Source organism: Protopterus annectens, chromosome 2.part0, assembly GCF_019279795.1.
Source record: "Protopterus annectens isolate FY-2018-M chromosome 2.part0, PAN1.0, whole genome shotgun sequence".
Lineage (NCBI taxonomy): Eukaryota > Metazoa > Chordata > Ceratodontiformes > Protopteridae > Protopterus > Protopterus annectens.
The window spans coordinates 1,844,362,831-1,844,377,502 of record NC_056728.1 but is presented as its reverse complement, the minus strand read 5'-3'; the positions used below and the strand labels follow the sequence as shown (position 1 = coordinate 1,844,377,502).

The window sequence follows — 14,672 nt, the reverse complement described above, 5'->3', positions numbered from 1 at the left end:
AATATTTTTATTTGGCTTGGTCACCTGCAGAATGCTTTGTTGTGTGCTTCTGAGGTCACAATTGGGTGTGTAGGGTGTAATTACGGATGTAAGGGTTGGGCAGGAGTTGGGGCTCTTTAGGATGCTGTGTGAAATTTGTAGTTGTGATATTTGAAGCATGTGGGGGAGCTCAGGCCATCTTAAGCTTTTCATGGATATACAGTGATGGGATTTGTAGCTATTACTGGCTGCGAATTAGGCTATCTTGTAATAGGTGGTTTTTAGTTTGGTTAAGAGATTATTTTGGAGGTTAGTAAGTATGGGAGCAGCATACAGCAGGGATTATAGAATAAATGTTTGAGCCAGTATAGGTCTAGATTTGTTGGGTATATATTTGTTGTTGCAGTATAGAAGACCTAGTTTTTGATTGGACTTTTTGATACAGTTTAAGATATGAAGGTCGAATTTTAATTGGTTGTCTATAGTAATGCCACTCAGTTTGGTGTTTGAGTCATTGGTGATAATTGTATTATCTAAGAATGAGATGGTGAAGCTGTCGTTAGCTGGATTGAGGTTTTTTGGAAGGAAAAGGAGAAGCTTGGTCTTTTTGGGGTTGAGAAGCAGGTTGTTTTCATTAGCCTTTGTTCTACTAGGTGCAGAACTTGTTGAATGACAGTGTGGAGATTTTGTATATTGTTGGAGGTGTTAATAATTGTGGAATCATGTGTGTACTGTATTAAGCTAGAGTGGTGGCAGGAGACACGGAGGTTATTTTTAAATATATTAAAAGTAGGGGGCCCAGGAGAGAACCCTGGAGAACCCCAGTCTTAATAAGATGGAAAAAGAAGAAGGATGTTTGCCATCTGACGGATTGATATCTGTTTGAGAGGTAGCTGTTAAACCAGGAGGTAGTGGAGGCAGAGAGTTGTAGGCTGGAAAGTTTGTTTAGGAGGATGGATTGATGAATAGAGCTGATACCAGTTTATTATCATCTCTGGCTTGGGCAATGTTGTGTGTGAAAGATAACAGGGCATTAGTAGTTCTGTGCAAGGGATGGAAACCATGCTATGTGGGTGTAATTAGGTTTGCCTGTAAGAGGTGGTTTAGTATTTGTCTATGTATACATTTTTCCAGTATTTTGGATAAGGGGATAATATGGCAATAGGCCTGTAAGTTGAGGGTTCTGTAGAATTTCCTCCCTTGTGGAGGGGTATTAGGAAGAATTTTTTTCCAGATATCTGGTACTGTATTTTCTTGGATGGATCTATTGATAAGTATAGATACAGGGTATGCTACGGATTCAGCTGCATGTTTGAGAAATAGAGGGAGTTTGTCAGCTGATGGGGAACGGGGTTTGAGTTTGTTAAGAAGTGATCTGATGAAGGAAGTTGCTATGGGTGCTAGGGAGAATGAGGGAAGAGATGAGGTGGAGTCTTAATATCAAGAGTTTCTGGCTTAATAAGCTTTTCTATTGTTTGGATGAAAAAGTTGTTAAGTAGGGTTGCAGTTTCATTAGAAGGTTTGTTTGGGAAGGGGTTTGGTGAAGAAGGGTTCCCTGGCGATAGTAATTTGTTTATTGAGTGCCAAAATTCCTTTGGGTTGGAATGTGGGTTGCTCAGAAATCTTTGATAATTTTTTTTTGTCTAGTAGGACCTGCTTTTTTGTTTGTTTATGAAGCTGTTTATTTAAGTTCAGGTGGAATGTTGAGTTGTTATTTTTTCCATGCTCTCCAGGCATTGGCTCTCTTATTCATAAATGATTGAGTTGCTTGGTTTAGCCATGGTGCATAATTACATTTTAGCCTAATTTTTCTACTGGGAGCCAGGGTGTTTAGGGTTTCTAGGAATATATTGCTGAAGCTTTGGGCAGCCTCATTAATGGGTAATGTGTGTAGGAATGATCGGTTTACAGTGGACAGTAATTCATTTAGAGTGACAGGGTTGCAGTTTTTAAGGTTACGAGACTCTTTATATTGCTGGCTCTTGTTAAGATTGGGAGAGTGTCTTACTACTGAGGTAGGGCAGTGGTCACTAAGCGATCTAGGTAGGGTGGAAGGGTTATGATTGCACTGAGGGTTGGATACTAATATCCAGTTGTTGAGAGAGCTGTTCTGGGAATGTTTCTGCTGATGGGTGGGTGAAGTGATCAGCTGGGCAAAGCCATAAAGGTTTATAGAGTAGCTAGGGGATGCAGTATTAAAAGGATTCCAGTCAATATTTATATCCCCAAGGATGATGGTTTCATAGGGAATGGATATAGAAATTCAAGAAAGAAACTGCTTGATTATGGGCATGTTTTTACCTGGGGATATGTAGACTGTGCAATGACAATTGTTTTGTGTTAATTTAGGCTACAGGCTGCTATAAGTATTTCAGCAGGGCAGAAATCAGGGATAGCTATTGAGAGGTGGGAGAGAGACAACTGGTCAGAGTAGAGTATGGTTACACCTTCTTCTTCTAGATCAACAATTTCCATTTCTTCCTGTCCTCTGCATCTTGCTCTGTCACACCAACCACCTGCATGTCCTCTCTCACCACATCCATAAACCTTATCTTAGGCCTTCCTCTTTTCCTGTTACCTGGCAGCTTCATCCTTAGCATCTTTTTCCCAATATACTCTGCATCCCTCCTCAGCACATGTCCAAACCAATGTAATCTTGCCTCTCTGGCTTTGTCTCCAAACCTTCCAACCTGGGCTGACTCTCTAATATACTTATTCCTAATCCTGTCCATCCTCGTCACACCCAGTGCAAATCTTAACATCTTCAACTCTGCCACATCAAGCTCTGACTCCTGCCTTTTTGTCAGTGCCACTGTCTGCAACCCATATAACATAGCTGGTCTCACTACCCTCTTGTAGACCTTCCCTTTCACTCTTACTGGTACTCGTCTGTCACAAATCACTCCTGACACTCTTCTTCACCCACTCCATCCTGCCTGTACTCTCTTCCTCATCTCTCTTCCACACTCACCATTACTCTGAACTGTTGATCCCAAGTATTTAAACTCATCCACCTTCGCCACCTCTACTCCCTGCATCCTCACCATTCATCTATCCTCCCTCTCATTCACACACATATATTCTTTCTTAGTCCTGCTGACCTTCATTCCTCTTCTCTCTAGAGCATATCTCCACCTCTCCAGGGTCTCCTCCACCTGTTCCCTACTCTCACTACAGATCACAATGTCATCTGCAAACATCATAGTCCACGGGGACTCCTGTCTGATCTCATCTGTCAACCTGTCCAGCACCATTGCAACTAAGAAAGGGCTCAGAGCTGATCCTTGATGTAATCCCACCTCCACCTTAAATGCATCCATCACTCTCACCGTAGACCTCACCGCTGTCACACTACCCTTGTACATATCCTGTACCACTCTTACATACTTCTCTGACACTCCCAACTTCCTCATACAATACCACAACTCCTCTCTAGGCACTCTGTCATATGCTTTCTCTAAATCCACAAAGACACAATGCAACTCCTTCTGACCTTCTCTGTACTTCTCCATCAACACTCTCAGAGCAAACATCGCATTTGTAGTGCTCTTTCCTGGCATGAAACCATATTGCTGATCACTAATAATCACCTCCCTTCTTAACCTAGCTTCCACTACTCTTTCCCATAACTTCATGCTGTGACTGATCAATTTAATCCCTCTGTAGTTACTACAGCTCTGCACATCACCCTTATTCTTAAAAATCTGTACCAAAACACTTTTTCTCCATTCCTCAGGCATCCTCTCACTTTTCAAAATGTCATTAAACAATCTAGTTAAAAACTTCACTACCATTTCACCTAAACACCTCCATGCTTCCACAGGTATATAATCTGGACCAACAGCCTTTCCGTTCTTCATCCTCTTCATAGATCCTTACTTCCTGCTTGCTAATCCACTGCACTTCATGATTCACTATCCGCACATCATCCAACCTTCTCTCCCTCTCATTCTCTTCATTCATCAGCCCCTCAAAGTACTCTTTCCATCTGCTCAACACACTCTCCTCACTTGTGAGTACGTTTCCCTCATTATCCTTTATCACCCTTACCTGCTGCACATCTTTACTAGCTCGGGCCCTCTGTCTAACCAATCAGTACAGGTCCTTTTCTCCCTCCTTAGTGTCCAACCTTTTATACAACTCTTCATACGCCTTATCCTGAGCCTTCACCACTTCTCTCTTTGCCTTGCACCTCATCTCCTTATACTCTTGTCTACTTTCTTCATCTCTCTGACAATTTCATGTCTTCTTCACCAACCACTTTGTCTGTATACTCTCCTGTACTTCTTCATTCCACCACCAGGTCTCCTTGTCCTCCTTCCTCTCTCCAGATGTCACACCAAGCACCTTTCTAGTCATCTCTCTTACTAGCTGTCACCCCCATCCTATTTTTTTTACTTCTATCCAGTCAAACAATATTATAACCAGGGGGAGAATTTTGCAGTTTGTAATATGAGGTTTTAGCCATGTCTCAGATAGCACAAGTATTCTGGATTATATTGAGAAATCCAGATGTGAAGGAGGGTGCTTTTATTGACAATGCTTTGCATATTAATTGACAAAAAATAGATTTTTGGAGGCTTGTGATCATAATGACTTATTTGTGAGGCAGTTGGAAAGGGGTGGTGCTGTATAAGTACGGTTAGAGTGCTGTTGGCAATGGCTTGGGTTGGGGTGAATATCAACAGATAAGAGTAGTATCATCCTTTGAAGTATTTCTAGGAAGAAATATTTGCAAAGGAACTGATGTTTTGTTGTATTTATTTATTTATTTACATTTAACTGGGTAGTGTCTGACTGGGCAAGAAGCCCGTTTTCAGAAACTCTCCCTAACAGTACAGTTAGTTAACATTTAACAAATTTCAAGTTACATAAGATAGGGCAAGTAATAATAAAACAGAAGTACTGGGAGTAATTAAAAGATATAGGATGTAGTTACTTAAGGGAGCAGAAGACATTAAGACACAAATTAATAACAAAATAAGAGTACAAGCTCTAGCAGAGAAATAGTTATGCCCAGCTGTAGAAAAAGAGGTAGCAAGCACTAGTTGTATAAGTGTGTAGAAAAAGTGGAAATGTGAGAAAGCGGGAAGGGAATAATAGGGGAGAGAGAAAAACTAGTCAGGAGCATTACAGGGGCAGAGCTATTTGTTATTGAGATAACTCTTAGGCTTTTTTTAAATGAGGATATGTTGGGGTTGTTTTGGATGTGCTGAGGAAGAGCATTCCAATCTTTAGCCATTTTCTGGGAATAGAGGACGTCGCCATAATAGTTGTGAGACTGTAACTTTTAGCATTAGTCTGTCAGAAGATCTAAGAGATCTGGAGTTAGAGTTTGGTTGAATGAGGCTTGACAGTGCAGGTCCATTGCTGGGGTTATGTATTACTCTGTGGGCAAAACTAAATTGGTTTAGTTTTAGCAGGTTTGGTAGTTCAAGCCAGTTAAGTAGTCGAAGAACAGAACAATGATGGGTCTTATTGGGTTGATTGGTGGCAAACTTAGCTATTTTGTTATAGCAGCACTCTAGCTGATTAATGTCAGTCTTACATAGATTGGTGAATATTTGTGAGCAGTAGAGTAGGGTGGAAAGTGTCTAGTCTGGGTTGGTTTGTGAGGTGTGGTTTGGCCCTATATAGAGCTCCAAGTTTTGTGTGAATTTTCTTAATTGATAGTGAGATATGTTTGTCAAATTTTAGTCTGTCATCAATAGTAACTGCTAGGAGCTTGGCCTCATTTGTAGGTTCAATTTTAGTGCCACTAGAGGAGAGAATATAGTGAGGTAGAGAGCCGAGTTTATATGAGTTATTTGTGAAAATCATTAATTTTGTTTTGTTTGGATTTAAAATGAGTTGATGGTTGGGAGAGGTAATTTTCAATGTCTAGAAAAGATTTTTGCATTTTTTTATGAGAGATTGGGCATTCGGTATGTACAATACTTTGAACTTGTGAAATTATATAGTGATATGATTAAAGGAAAAAGGGGCAACAGGCATGAAGTAGTTATTGTATGGTGGGTTGTGTGATAAGAGAGAGTGGGAGATGGGGTAGTAACCAGGTGAGGAGTATGGTAAGTGGTTAGAGCTGAGAAGTCTTGATAATAAATAAGACGAAAGCGCTAAAGTTCTACAAGAGTTGTTGGTGTGATTTACTATTTTTTTGAATGCTTTTATTGTCACAAAGTTCATTTCTTAGTTAAAATTTCTTCTCTTCATTCAAATTTTTTTGAGTGCGGTTAATTTTAGTTATATATATATATATATATATATATATATATATATATATATATATATATATATATATATATATATATATATATATATATATATTTATATGTATATATATATATATATATATATGTATATAGATCCCCTACACATGGTCAACATTTCAGAATGTCGAAGACTATATGGCTGAGACCATATGATCGACATTCGAAATGTCGACCATGCAAAACCGGCATCCCCGTACAGTGAAGAATGGAAAGATTTCCATCTTCCGCACTGTAGTGCGATCTTGGTGTTAGTATAATCAAGTTAAGGGGAGGTGTGGGGGGGCAGAGCCCCCATGGGGGGGGTGAAGGGAGGCATAGAGCTCCCTGCTAGCAGTGTGAAGGTAAGTGTTGTGGGGTTTTTTTTATTACATGGTCGACATTTTGAATGTCGATCAAATGGTCTCAACAATATGGTCTTCGACATTCTGAAATGTCAACCATGTATAGTAGACCCATATATATATATATATATATATATATATATATATATATATATATATATATATGTGTGTGTGTGTGTGTGTGTGTGTGTGTAGTGTATATATACATATATATATATATATATATATATATATATATATATATATATATAGGAGTCTAATTTCAATGAACAAAATTACGTTTCAATGAACAGTAATTTTGCGACCCCTTTTTCATGAAAGTGCATTTATTCAAAAATGCACTTTCATGAAAAACAATTAAGTGAAAACAACAAAAACAGTAAAAAAAAAAAAAAGAATAACAACACTAACCACATGTATGCAGGGGGGGCATGCCCCCTGCACCCTCACACCCCCGCTTCTTATATATTCTAACTCCTAGATCACACTACATTGGGGAAAAGGGAATATTCCCTTATCCCCGCTGTGCCACAATCTGCAACAACAACAACCTCCATTGCTTTTTGCCTACTTGGTTTATCGTGAAAGTGCACTTTCATGAAAAAGGAGTCACGAAATTACGGTTCATTGAAATGTAATTTTGTTCATTGAAATAAGACCCATATATACTCACCCATGTCAATAGATTCACTTTATAACCTCAAAATGCTGAAATATCGAATTTCAGTATCTCAAGACTATAAAACCGAATCCACAAAACACCGACAAACAAAACCAAAACCACATAACCGAAAATACCACACACACTACACTAAACATACAACAAAACACCCACATCACAACATAAACAAAAAAACAACACACATACACAACTCACACACACATAAGCACCCCCCACCCCCCTACTTATATATACTAACTCCGAGATCACACAAACACAACACAAAAGCTCACTCACACGCGCACATTCTCCAATCCATCACACACACTCTAACTCCCACTCAAAACCCTTACAAAACACTCACTTACCTGACATAACACCTACATCCAAACACGGCACCGCGCACCAACAAAACACAGACACGGACATTACATAGCGCAACTTCATAACCGCAAATTCGACATATTTTCGACATACGTCAAATTCGCGATTATGAACATTCGCTATTTTGTACATTCGACTTTATAGCTTCGAGATACTGAAATTCGACATTTCAGTATTTCGATGTTATAAAGTGAACCCATATATATATATATATATATATATATATATATATATATATATATATATATATATATATATAGTTTACCTTCATTATGTTGAAAGTGATCTTTGCGCTCGCACTATTGTGCAACTTTAAATCACAAAATTCAACATATTTCTGAATGGGAAAGGTCGAAACTGGTTTCCTGGAAAACCAGATTCGACCATTTTCGAACTGCTGCACAAGAGTGAAAGTTAGTAGACATTTCAGAACGTCTCCATACATCATTATGCAGGGAGGCAAGCCCCCCTGCTACTTTAATATACAAAGTCCGAGATCGCACTACAGTGAGGGAAAGGGTGCATTTCCTGATCCCCACTATAGTGCAATCCTCACCTGGAATGCAGAATTCAAATGAGCAAATGTGCCAATGTGCATTCTCTCATTGGAATTCGCAACATTTGCAGTCAACATTCCCCAAATCTTGAAGTTGTACTTTCGCACGTTGGTGCATCGTACAACTTACTTTCAACATAATGAAGGTAAACCTAAATATATATATATATATATATATATATATATATATATAAATAGGTATGATAATATCTTCTGCCAGAGTGGTAGTTTTCTGTTTTTGTGGCTTCATGCTTCACTACTCATCATATAATTCATATATTTAATTTAACTGCAACCCCCATACATTCCATAAATATTATATTCTGGAGGTCTCATGTTCTCCTAATCCCTCCTTTGAGTGATCTCCTCCACATATAAACATCCACATTTATGAAGAGCGAAATCCATTTTTAAGGCTGTGGTTTAAAAATAAATGTATAACATGCAATAGTCCTTGTATGCACAGAACTGCCACTTTTTTAGGTTGGATCATGAGAATAGGCTTAAACATAAGCATATAGTTTTGAACATTATAATAGTTTATTTCAGCTGCAACTGTATTTTACAACTTTAAATGCTCACTTGGTCTTTTGGCTTTTCCTGGTTAGAGGTCGCCACAGCAGAACTTCGATCCGCTAATGATTGGCAGTGGATTTTTACAGTGCCGAGTTGCCAGCCCGACGCCCAACCTTCAAAGAAGGCCCACCCATTCATGCATGCACCTACCTGCATGTCTTTCAAATGTCACTCGACCGTGGGGAGGACATGCAGACTCCACACAGAAGGTGCTCCAGCTGAGAATCGAACGGGAGAACCTCTTGCTGTGAGGCGACAATGCTAACCGCTGCACCACCGATGCCTATTGTGCTGCAATATTAAGCAACTTTTATGTGTGAGATTCAAATTTATAACAAGTACCAAGATGAAATTACTAGAAATTATCTAGAACTAACGTGGGTTTGCTGTTTTGCTTTCTTTGTATTTTCTGCTACTAATTCATGCACTTCTTATGTCCATTTGTTTTCCTCGATAATGTTTGTGCCTAGCTTCACATCTGTGCTTCTCATTACATTCTGTTCTTAGAACACTGGCTCTGCACATGACTGGAGTCTGTCATTTTTCAGTATGTGTTATCAAATTGAATACTAATATGCATGTCTGTGATGAAGGATGTTTGAAACCTTGCTTTGGAATTTTGGTGTAGCTCTTATTTCTAGTGGCTTAGGGAACTTATTGCATTTGTATCTCCACCTCCTAATTCTTTCACTAGCTTGTTATGTAGGGATGACAGCTGGAGATGAGCTTTATAGTATTCTTGATAAATATACTATCAGTCATGTACCCATAAGACTTATTTAGTATGGCAGAGTCAAACAAACCTCACAGCTAGAATTTTAAAATTAATAAACCATGCAATAAAATGAAAAGGCTGTTCTCAAAATATAGAAGTTTCCATTTGGGTGAAATGAAAGTATGTTCACTTGTCAAAAAATAACTTTTGAAAGTAATTAATGAAACAAAATATTCCTATGAAATTCAAATGTATATAAACCTAAGTACTAATGCAATAAAACACAGATAAATAAATAAAAAGCAACAGTTATTGAAATATATAAAACTGAAACATCATACTGGAAGCTAAGTTATTACTTCATTAAGTCTGTGCAAAAAAGGTAAGCCTTATGGGATCATCTGAAAAACTGATAAAAAGCAGTGACCTCAACCAACCTGGTAAGAGCTTCCAAAGGTATGGCCCCTGAAAAGAAAAGGAACATTTACCTTAGGAATCAAAGTAGATCCTTGGAACTTCCAGCAGTCTTGGGATGGAACAGCCAGAGCACAGCATGGCCAATAACGGTCTACAAGTTCCTTAAGATAAAAGACACCGATGTTGTAAAAGACCATGTAGAGCAGAGCCAGAAGGCAGTAATATGTGACCATACTGGCATCCAGTGTCAACTCCGCCAAACTGGGGTAATATGGTGGCATGGAGACAGTCCTGTCAGTAACTTGACTTGCAGAATGCTGCACTAATTTAAAACAGTCAAGTTCTGAGTCTGGAAGGCCTGGGTACAAGGTGTTGCAGTAGTCCAATCTGGAGGATACTGGGACATGCACCACTACTGGAAGGTCTCCAGGAGGAAAGTGATTTCCAATAAGGTACTACAAATGTCAGAAGATAAGTGTAAAGCTTGTATAGTTGTATCAGGAACAATTAGGGGTGCTTCCCATGATGGCAATGCCTTTGATGTCAAAGCACTGCACACTCTGAATGTCAGCATCTCACCAACATAATTCAGGGTGAAATTAGCACTCACTTTAATAGTCCAGTGCATGTAACTACGTCAGTATTGTACCCTGAGGCTGTGGGTGACACATCAAACAGACACACAATCAAGAACAGGCAGCCTTGACTGACAGCACATACATCAGATCCATGCACCTAGGCTATATCCCTGACTATTTCTCACCAGTATCATGCAAGACCTTTAACTCCCCTGCATATCTTATTTCACAAATATTTCTCTGGCAATTTTGTACCTGATGCACAGTAACATACTGCAGTGGCACTTGTCCATAAGGGTGGATGCCTAGCTGTTCCAGAAAACACTGATCATTGTGGAATGAATATTTATGGAACAGCTTCAGAAGGATACAGACAGCTTACTGCTCTTGGGGGATGGTTTTATGAAGAGTAGCTCCTGCCTTTTAAATCTGGACAGGTTATTTGAAAAATGTCAGATGTCCTAGATGAGGGATTATCAGTGCATGTGGCTTATCTTGATGTCATCTAGGCATTTGACAACTTCTCTCAAAGGTCACACATAAACTCTCTTGAGGTAAGGGTTAATACATTTCTCATCTGTTGGATTGCCAAATAGTTATTAGGAAGAAAGTGGGTGATAAGGGTGGGTGGCTGGTCAATTCTCCATACTAACTGTGGAAGCCAGTGGGATACTGCAATGTTGTATAATCAGTCCCAGTCCTGCCCTTTTCATAATCTTTTTCTCAAATGCATGATTCCACACCAGCAACCTCTAGATTACCAAGTTTGCTGATGACCGCAAACTTGATACAGCTATCATTTCTCCTTTGATATGTTGGTAGTTCATTATGAGTTTGATATAACTCAATGCTGGTGAAAATCGGTTTGCTGATGCATAGTATGGGCAATGCAGCACAGTAACTTTTGCAAGTAACTATTTCCTACTTATGTTGGGGGAGCTACTATTTTATATATTTAAAATTTGTTTACCTGAAAAAATCTGACTATGACAGAGCCCATTTTCAGCAGAGGCCTGGGGAGAAATGCTCCAGATGCATGTCTTTGCAATGTCAGAGAAAACTGGAGCACCCAGAGGGAACCCACACGAATGCAGGGAAGTCATGCAGACTCCACACAGAAGGCATTCCAGCTGAGAATCGAACTGGAGAACCTCTTGCATTGAGGCAACAATGCTAACCACTGCACCACTGCATAGAAACTGTGGTTATGGACCTATGTATAACTGTAGATGGAAATCGCTTCGTTGGTTAACAAGTTGAGATAGTAACAAGAAAGGCTTTTGATACAGAGAGGGTTTTCTAGTCATTTTAGAGATGTTACCATTACCTCCTGTACCTCAGTGGTCTGGCCAGTCAATGAATATAATTTCCCTGTCTTTATGACCCTGACAAAATATATTTTTCAACTAGAGAGTAAGGTTAATTTCTAAGAGTATTGATGGGTTTAAAAGGCTTAGTAATTAGATGAGCTAAAAGACATTAGGTCTCATGTTACTGCCTAAGAGTTGATCAGTACCTTACAGTTTGAACCATGACCAGACTTCATTTATTCAATAATCTGTCTATAAAATAAATAAAAGAAAGGACAAAAACACATGCAAATACAATTAACCTCAAAATCTCCATTTATAGCTGCAACAAATGTTCATTATACTATATTACATTTATTTGATGGCAAAGGGAGACAACCATAATAATAAAAGCCCTTTGTTAACCAGATAGGTCAGCTTGATACAGTCTCTTTTCAGGAGAAATCTGGGAGTAATGTCTGGTTAAGTGACTTGACAAGGTCACACAGGCAAAATAAGGACTGAAGTAATGAAACCCTGCACCACCAGAACTATAGTTCAAAGCCTTAACTTTCTATGGTGCCTGCCAGACTAAGTGTATTACGTTTGCCCTTTTAAGTGCATGTAACATTCAAATCCTTCTTCCAAATTTGTTTCTTCCTTACCCTTTTCTATCTGTTTCATGCTCTCTTGAATGCCTCTGTGCATTCCCTATACACGATCTGGCCTGATAGTCTATTCCATGGGTCTACAACTCTCTCTTTTGGAGGTCCTGGAAGTATTTAGTCCCTATAATCTGCTACCTGTGCCTCCTCCTTCCTCCCTCTTTTCTTCCTGTTCAGAATGACCCCTTCACATCATTGACATGATCTTTTGTATCACTGTCATGTTCTCCTACCTTTTTGGTCCCAGGTGAGAAGAACTAGCATATCCAGCCTCTGGTCATATCCATTCCCCTAATTCACACATATTTCTGGTACCATTTTCTGGATTCTTTCCTGCGGCCTGATGCTCCTTTCCTTTTATGACCCCCAGAACTGCACACAGTACTCTTGGTGTTACCAGGGCCCTGTACAAAGAAAGCATTAGCTCTTTGATTCTGGAATCTCTTCCTCCTTAGGACACATCCCAGCATGGTATTTGTTGCTGCTGCTTCCCTTTCACTCTGCTCCTGGTGGTCCAGTCCAGGTGTAAAGAATATAATCAGACCCTTTTCCTGCTCTGTTGCCATTAGTTTTACCTTGCCAGGTGGTAATTCACATCAGGGTCATTGTAGCTTAAGTACAGTACTTTTCATTTGTTTACATTGAACTGAGCTGTTACTTTCCTGTCCACATGGTCAGCTTCCCATATCCTGTACTAGGCTCTTCCCCCATCCTCCACTACTGTACCTGTCATTGTGTTATCATCATCTCAGAGTCTGTTCCAGCTCTCTGCTCCCTTACTGTAGATATGTCAGAGACCAACACAATGAACAGAAAAGGACTTTGGACAGATCTCTGTGATCTGTCACTAGTCAGTTTTCTAATTTCTGACATTGTCTCTCTCACCAGAACTATCTATGCCCAGCCATCCAGTTCCTCAGTCTTAGTCCTATTGCTAACACCTGTAATGGTTCCAGCAGCCTTCTCTTTGAGACTGAGTCAGAAGTCTTACTGTAGTCTAGGCAGGCTATGTTTACTGGTACTCCCCTTTCAAATTCACCCATAACCCAGTCATAAGTGTAGGTCAGGTTTGACTGATAGCTCATCATGTCCATGAGCCCATATTAGCTGATCATTACCCAACATCTCACTTCTCATTGAAATAAAGTCCACTCCGTACCTCCTTTAAAAAGGAATTAGATGATCATATGGCTAAATGTTAATTCCTTGTTGTGAAAGCTGTAGTTAAGCTTCTCAAAGGTCAGAAGGCTTTGAGCTTGGCCCAAACCTAAAAATCTATGAATGTTAGTATTATGTGGTCATAAACCAAATTTGAAACTCTTGAGTTTGCACACCCTGTAATCTGCATAGTGATGGGACCCTTTTATCTCATCTACAATGTCACTGTTAGTTCCATCCATGTCACCACAGTATAACTGGTAAACCACTCAAACGAATCTCAAGATGTCATTCAATAATGGAGAAATGTTTAGCAGTGATGCTGCTTTCAGCAAGCTAACGTAAACATCATTCTCTATTGATAGTGCATCTCTGACTATGTGATAACAATGTGATTCATAACAAATAATGCTTCACAATTATCTGTCTTTAATCACATTACAATGTAGCCTTCCTTCACTGCATGTGGCTATTATAAGTCTATTAAAGGGTCAAGGTTATCACATCCCTTTTTAAGTTAACATCAGGGAAGCATGCTTTCTGAAAGGCTAATTCATAACTTGCTGTGTGGCCCAAGAAACACCCTCTATTCATCCTCGTCTTGAAAATAATGAAGTTACATGTATTTTCGACAGTTGAGTTTTCTTGGGTGAGCTGTACAGCAATGAGAGACTATAGCTTTTTGGAGCAGTAGAGCAGGAAAACATTAATGACTGGCTAAATAAAGAGAGAAACAAAGCAACATTTAATAGAAATTCTGTATGGTGTGGTGAAATGTCACATTATTAACAATATAACAGTAAAAATACATTTCTGATAACCTACTGACCTCTTTGACAAACCACTGACAGAACACAGGGGAAATCCACTCTCTGGCATGAATGCCACAATCCATGAAGATGGCCTTTTTCTTCTTTGTACCTCTTTTGCCCAACTGCAACCAAAAATATAATAGTGTTTCTTAATTCAACATGTAGTTAATGTAATTATCACACTGTTATTAAAAATATTTGTCAGTGTTAGCAAGTGCTTAGAACATTAACATGCCAGACTTAGTGTAGTCTCCCCCCATGAAATGAAT

At 39.2% G+C, this 14,672-nt stretch overlaps 1 protein-coding gene across 1 annotated transcript in view; it reads right to left on the bottom strand.

Moving 5' to 3' along the window:
- Positions 1–14,672, bottom strand: part of LOC122793779 (carboxypeptidase B-like) — a 322,241-nt gene that overhangs the window by 221,274 nt on the left and 86,295 nt on the right. Inside the window, exon 6 of the mRNA XM_044061969.1 lies at positions 14,421–14,525. Coding sequence (XP_043917904.1) covers positions 14,421–14,525 — 105 coding nt within the window. The remainder of the gene's footprint in view (positions 1–14,420; positions 14,526–14,672) is intronic.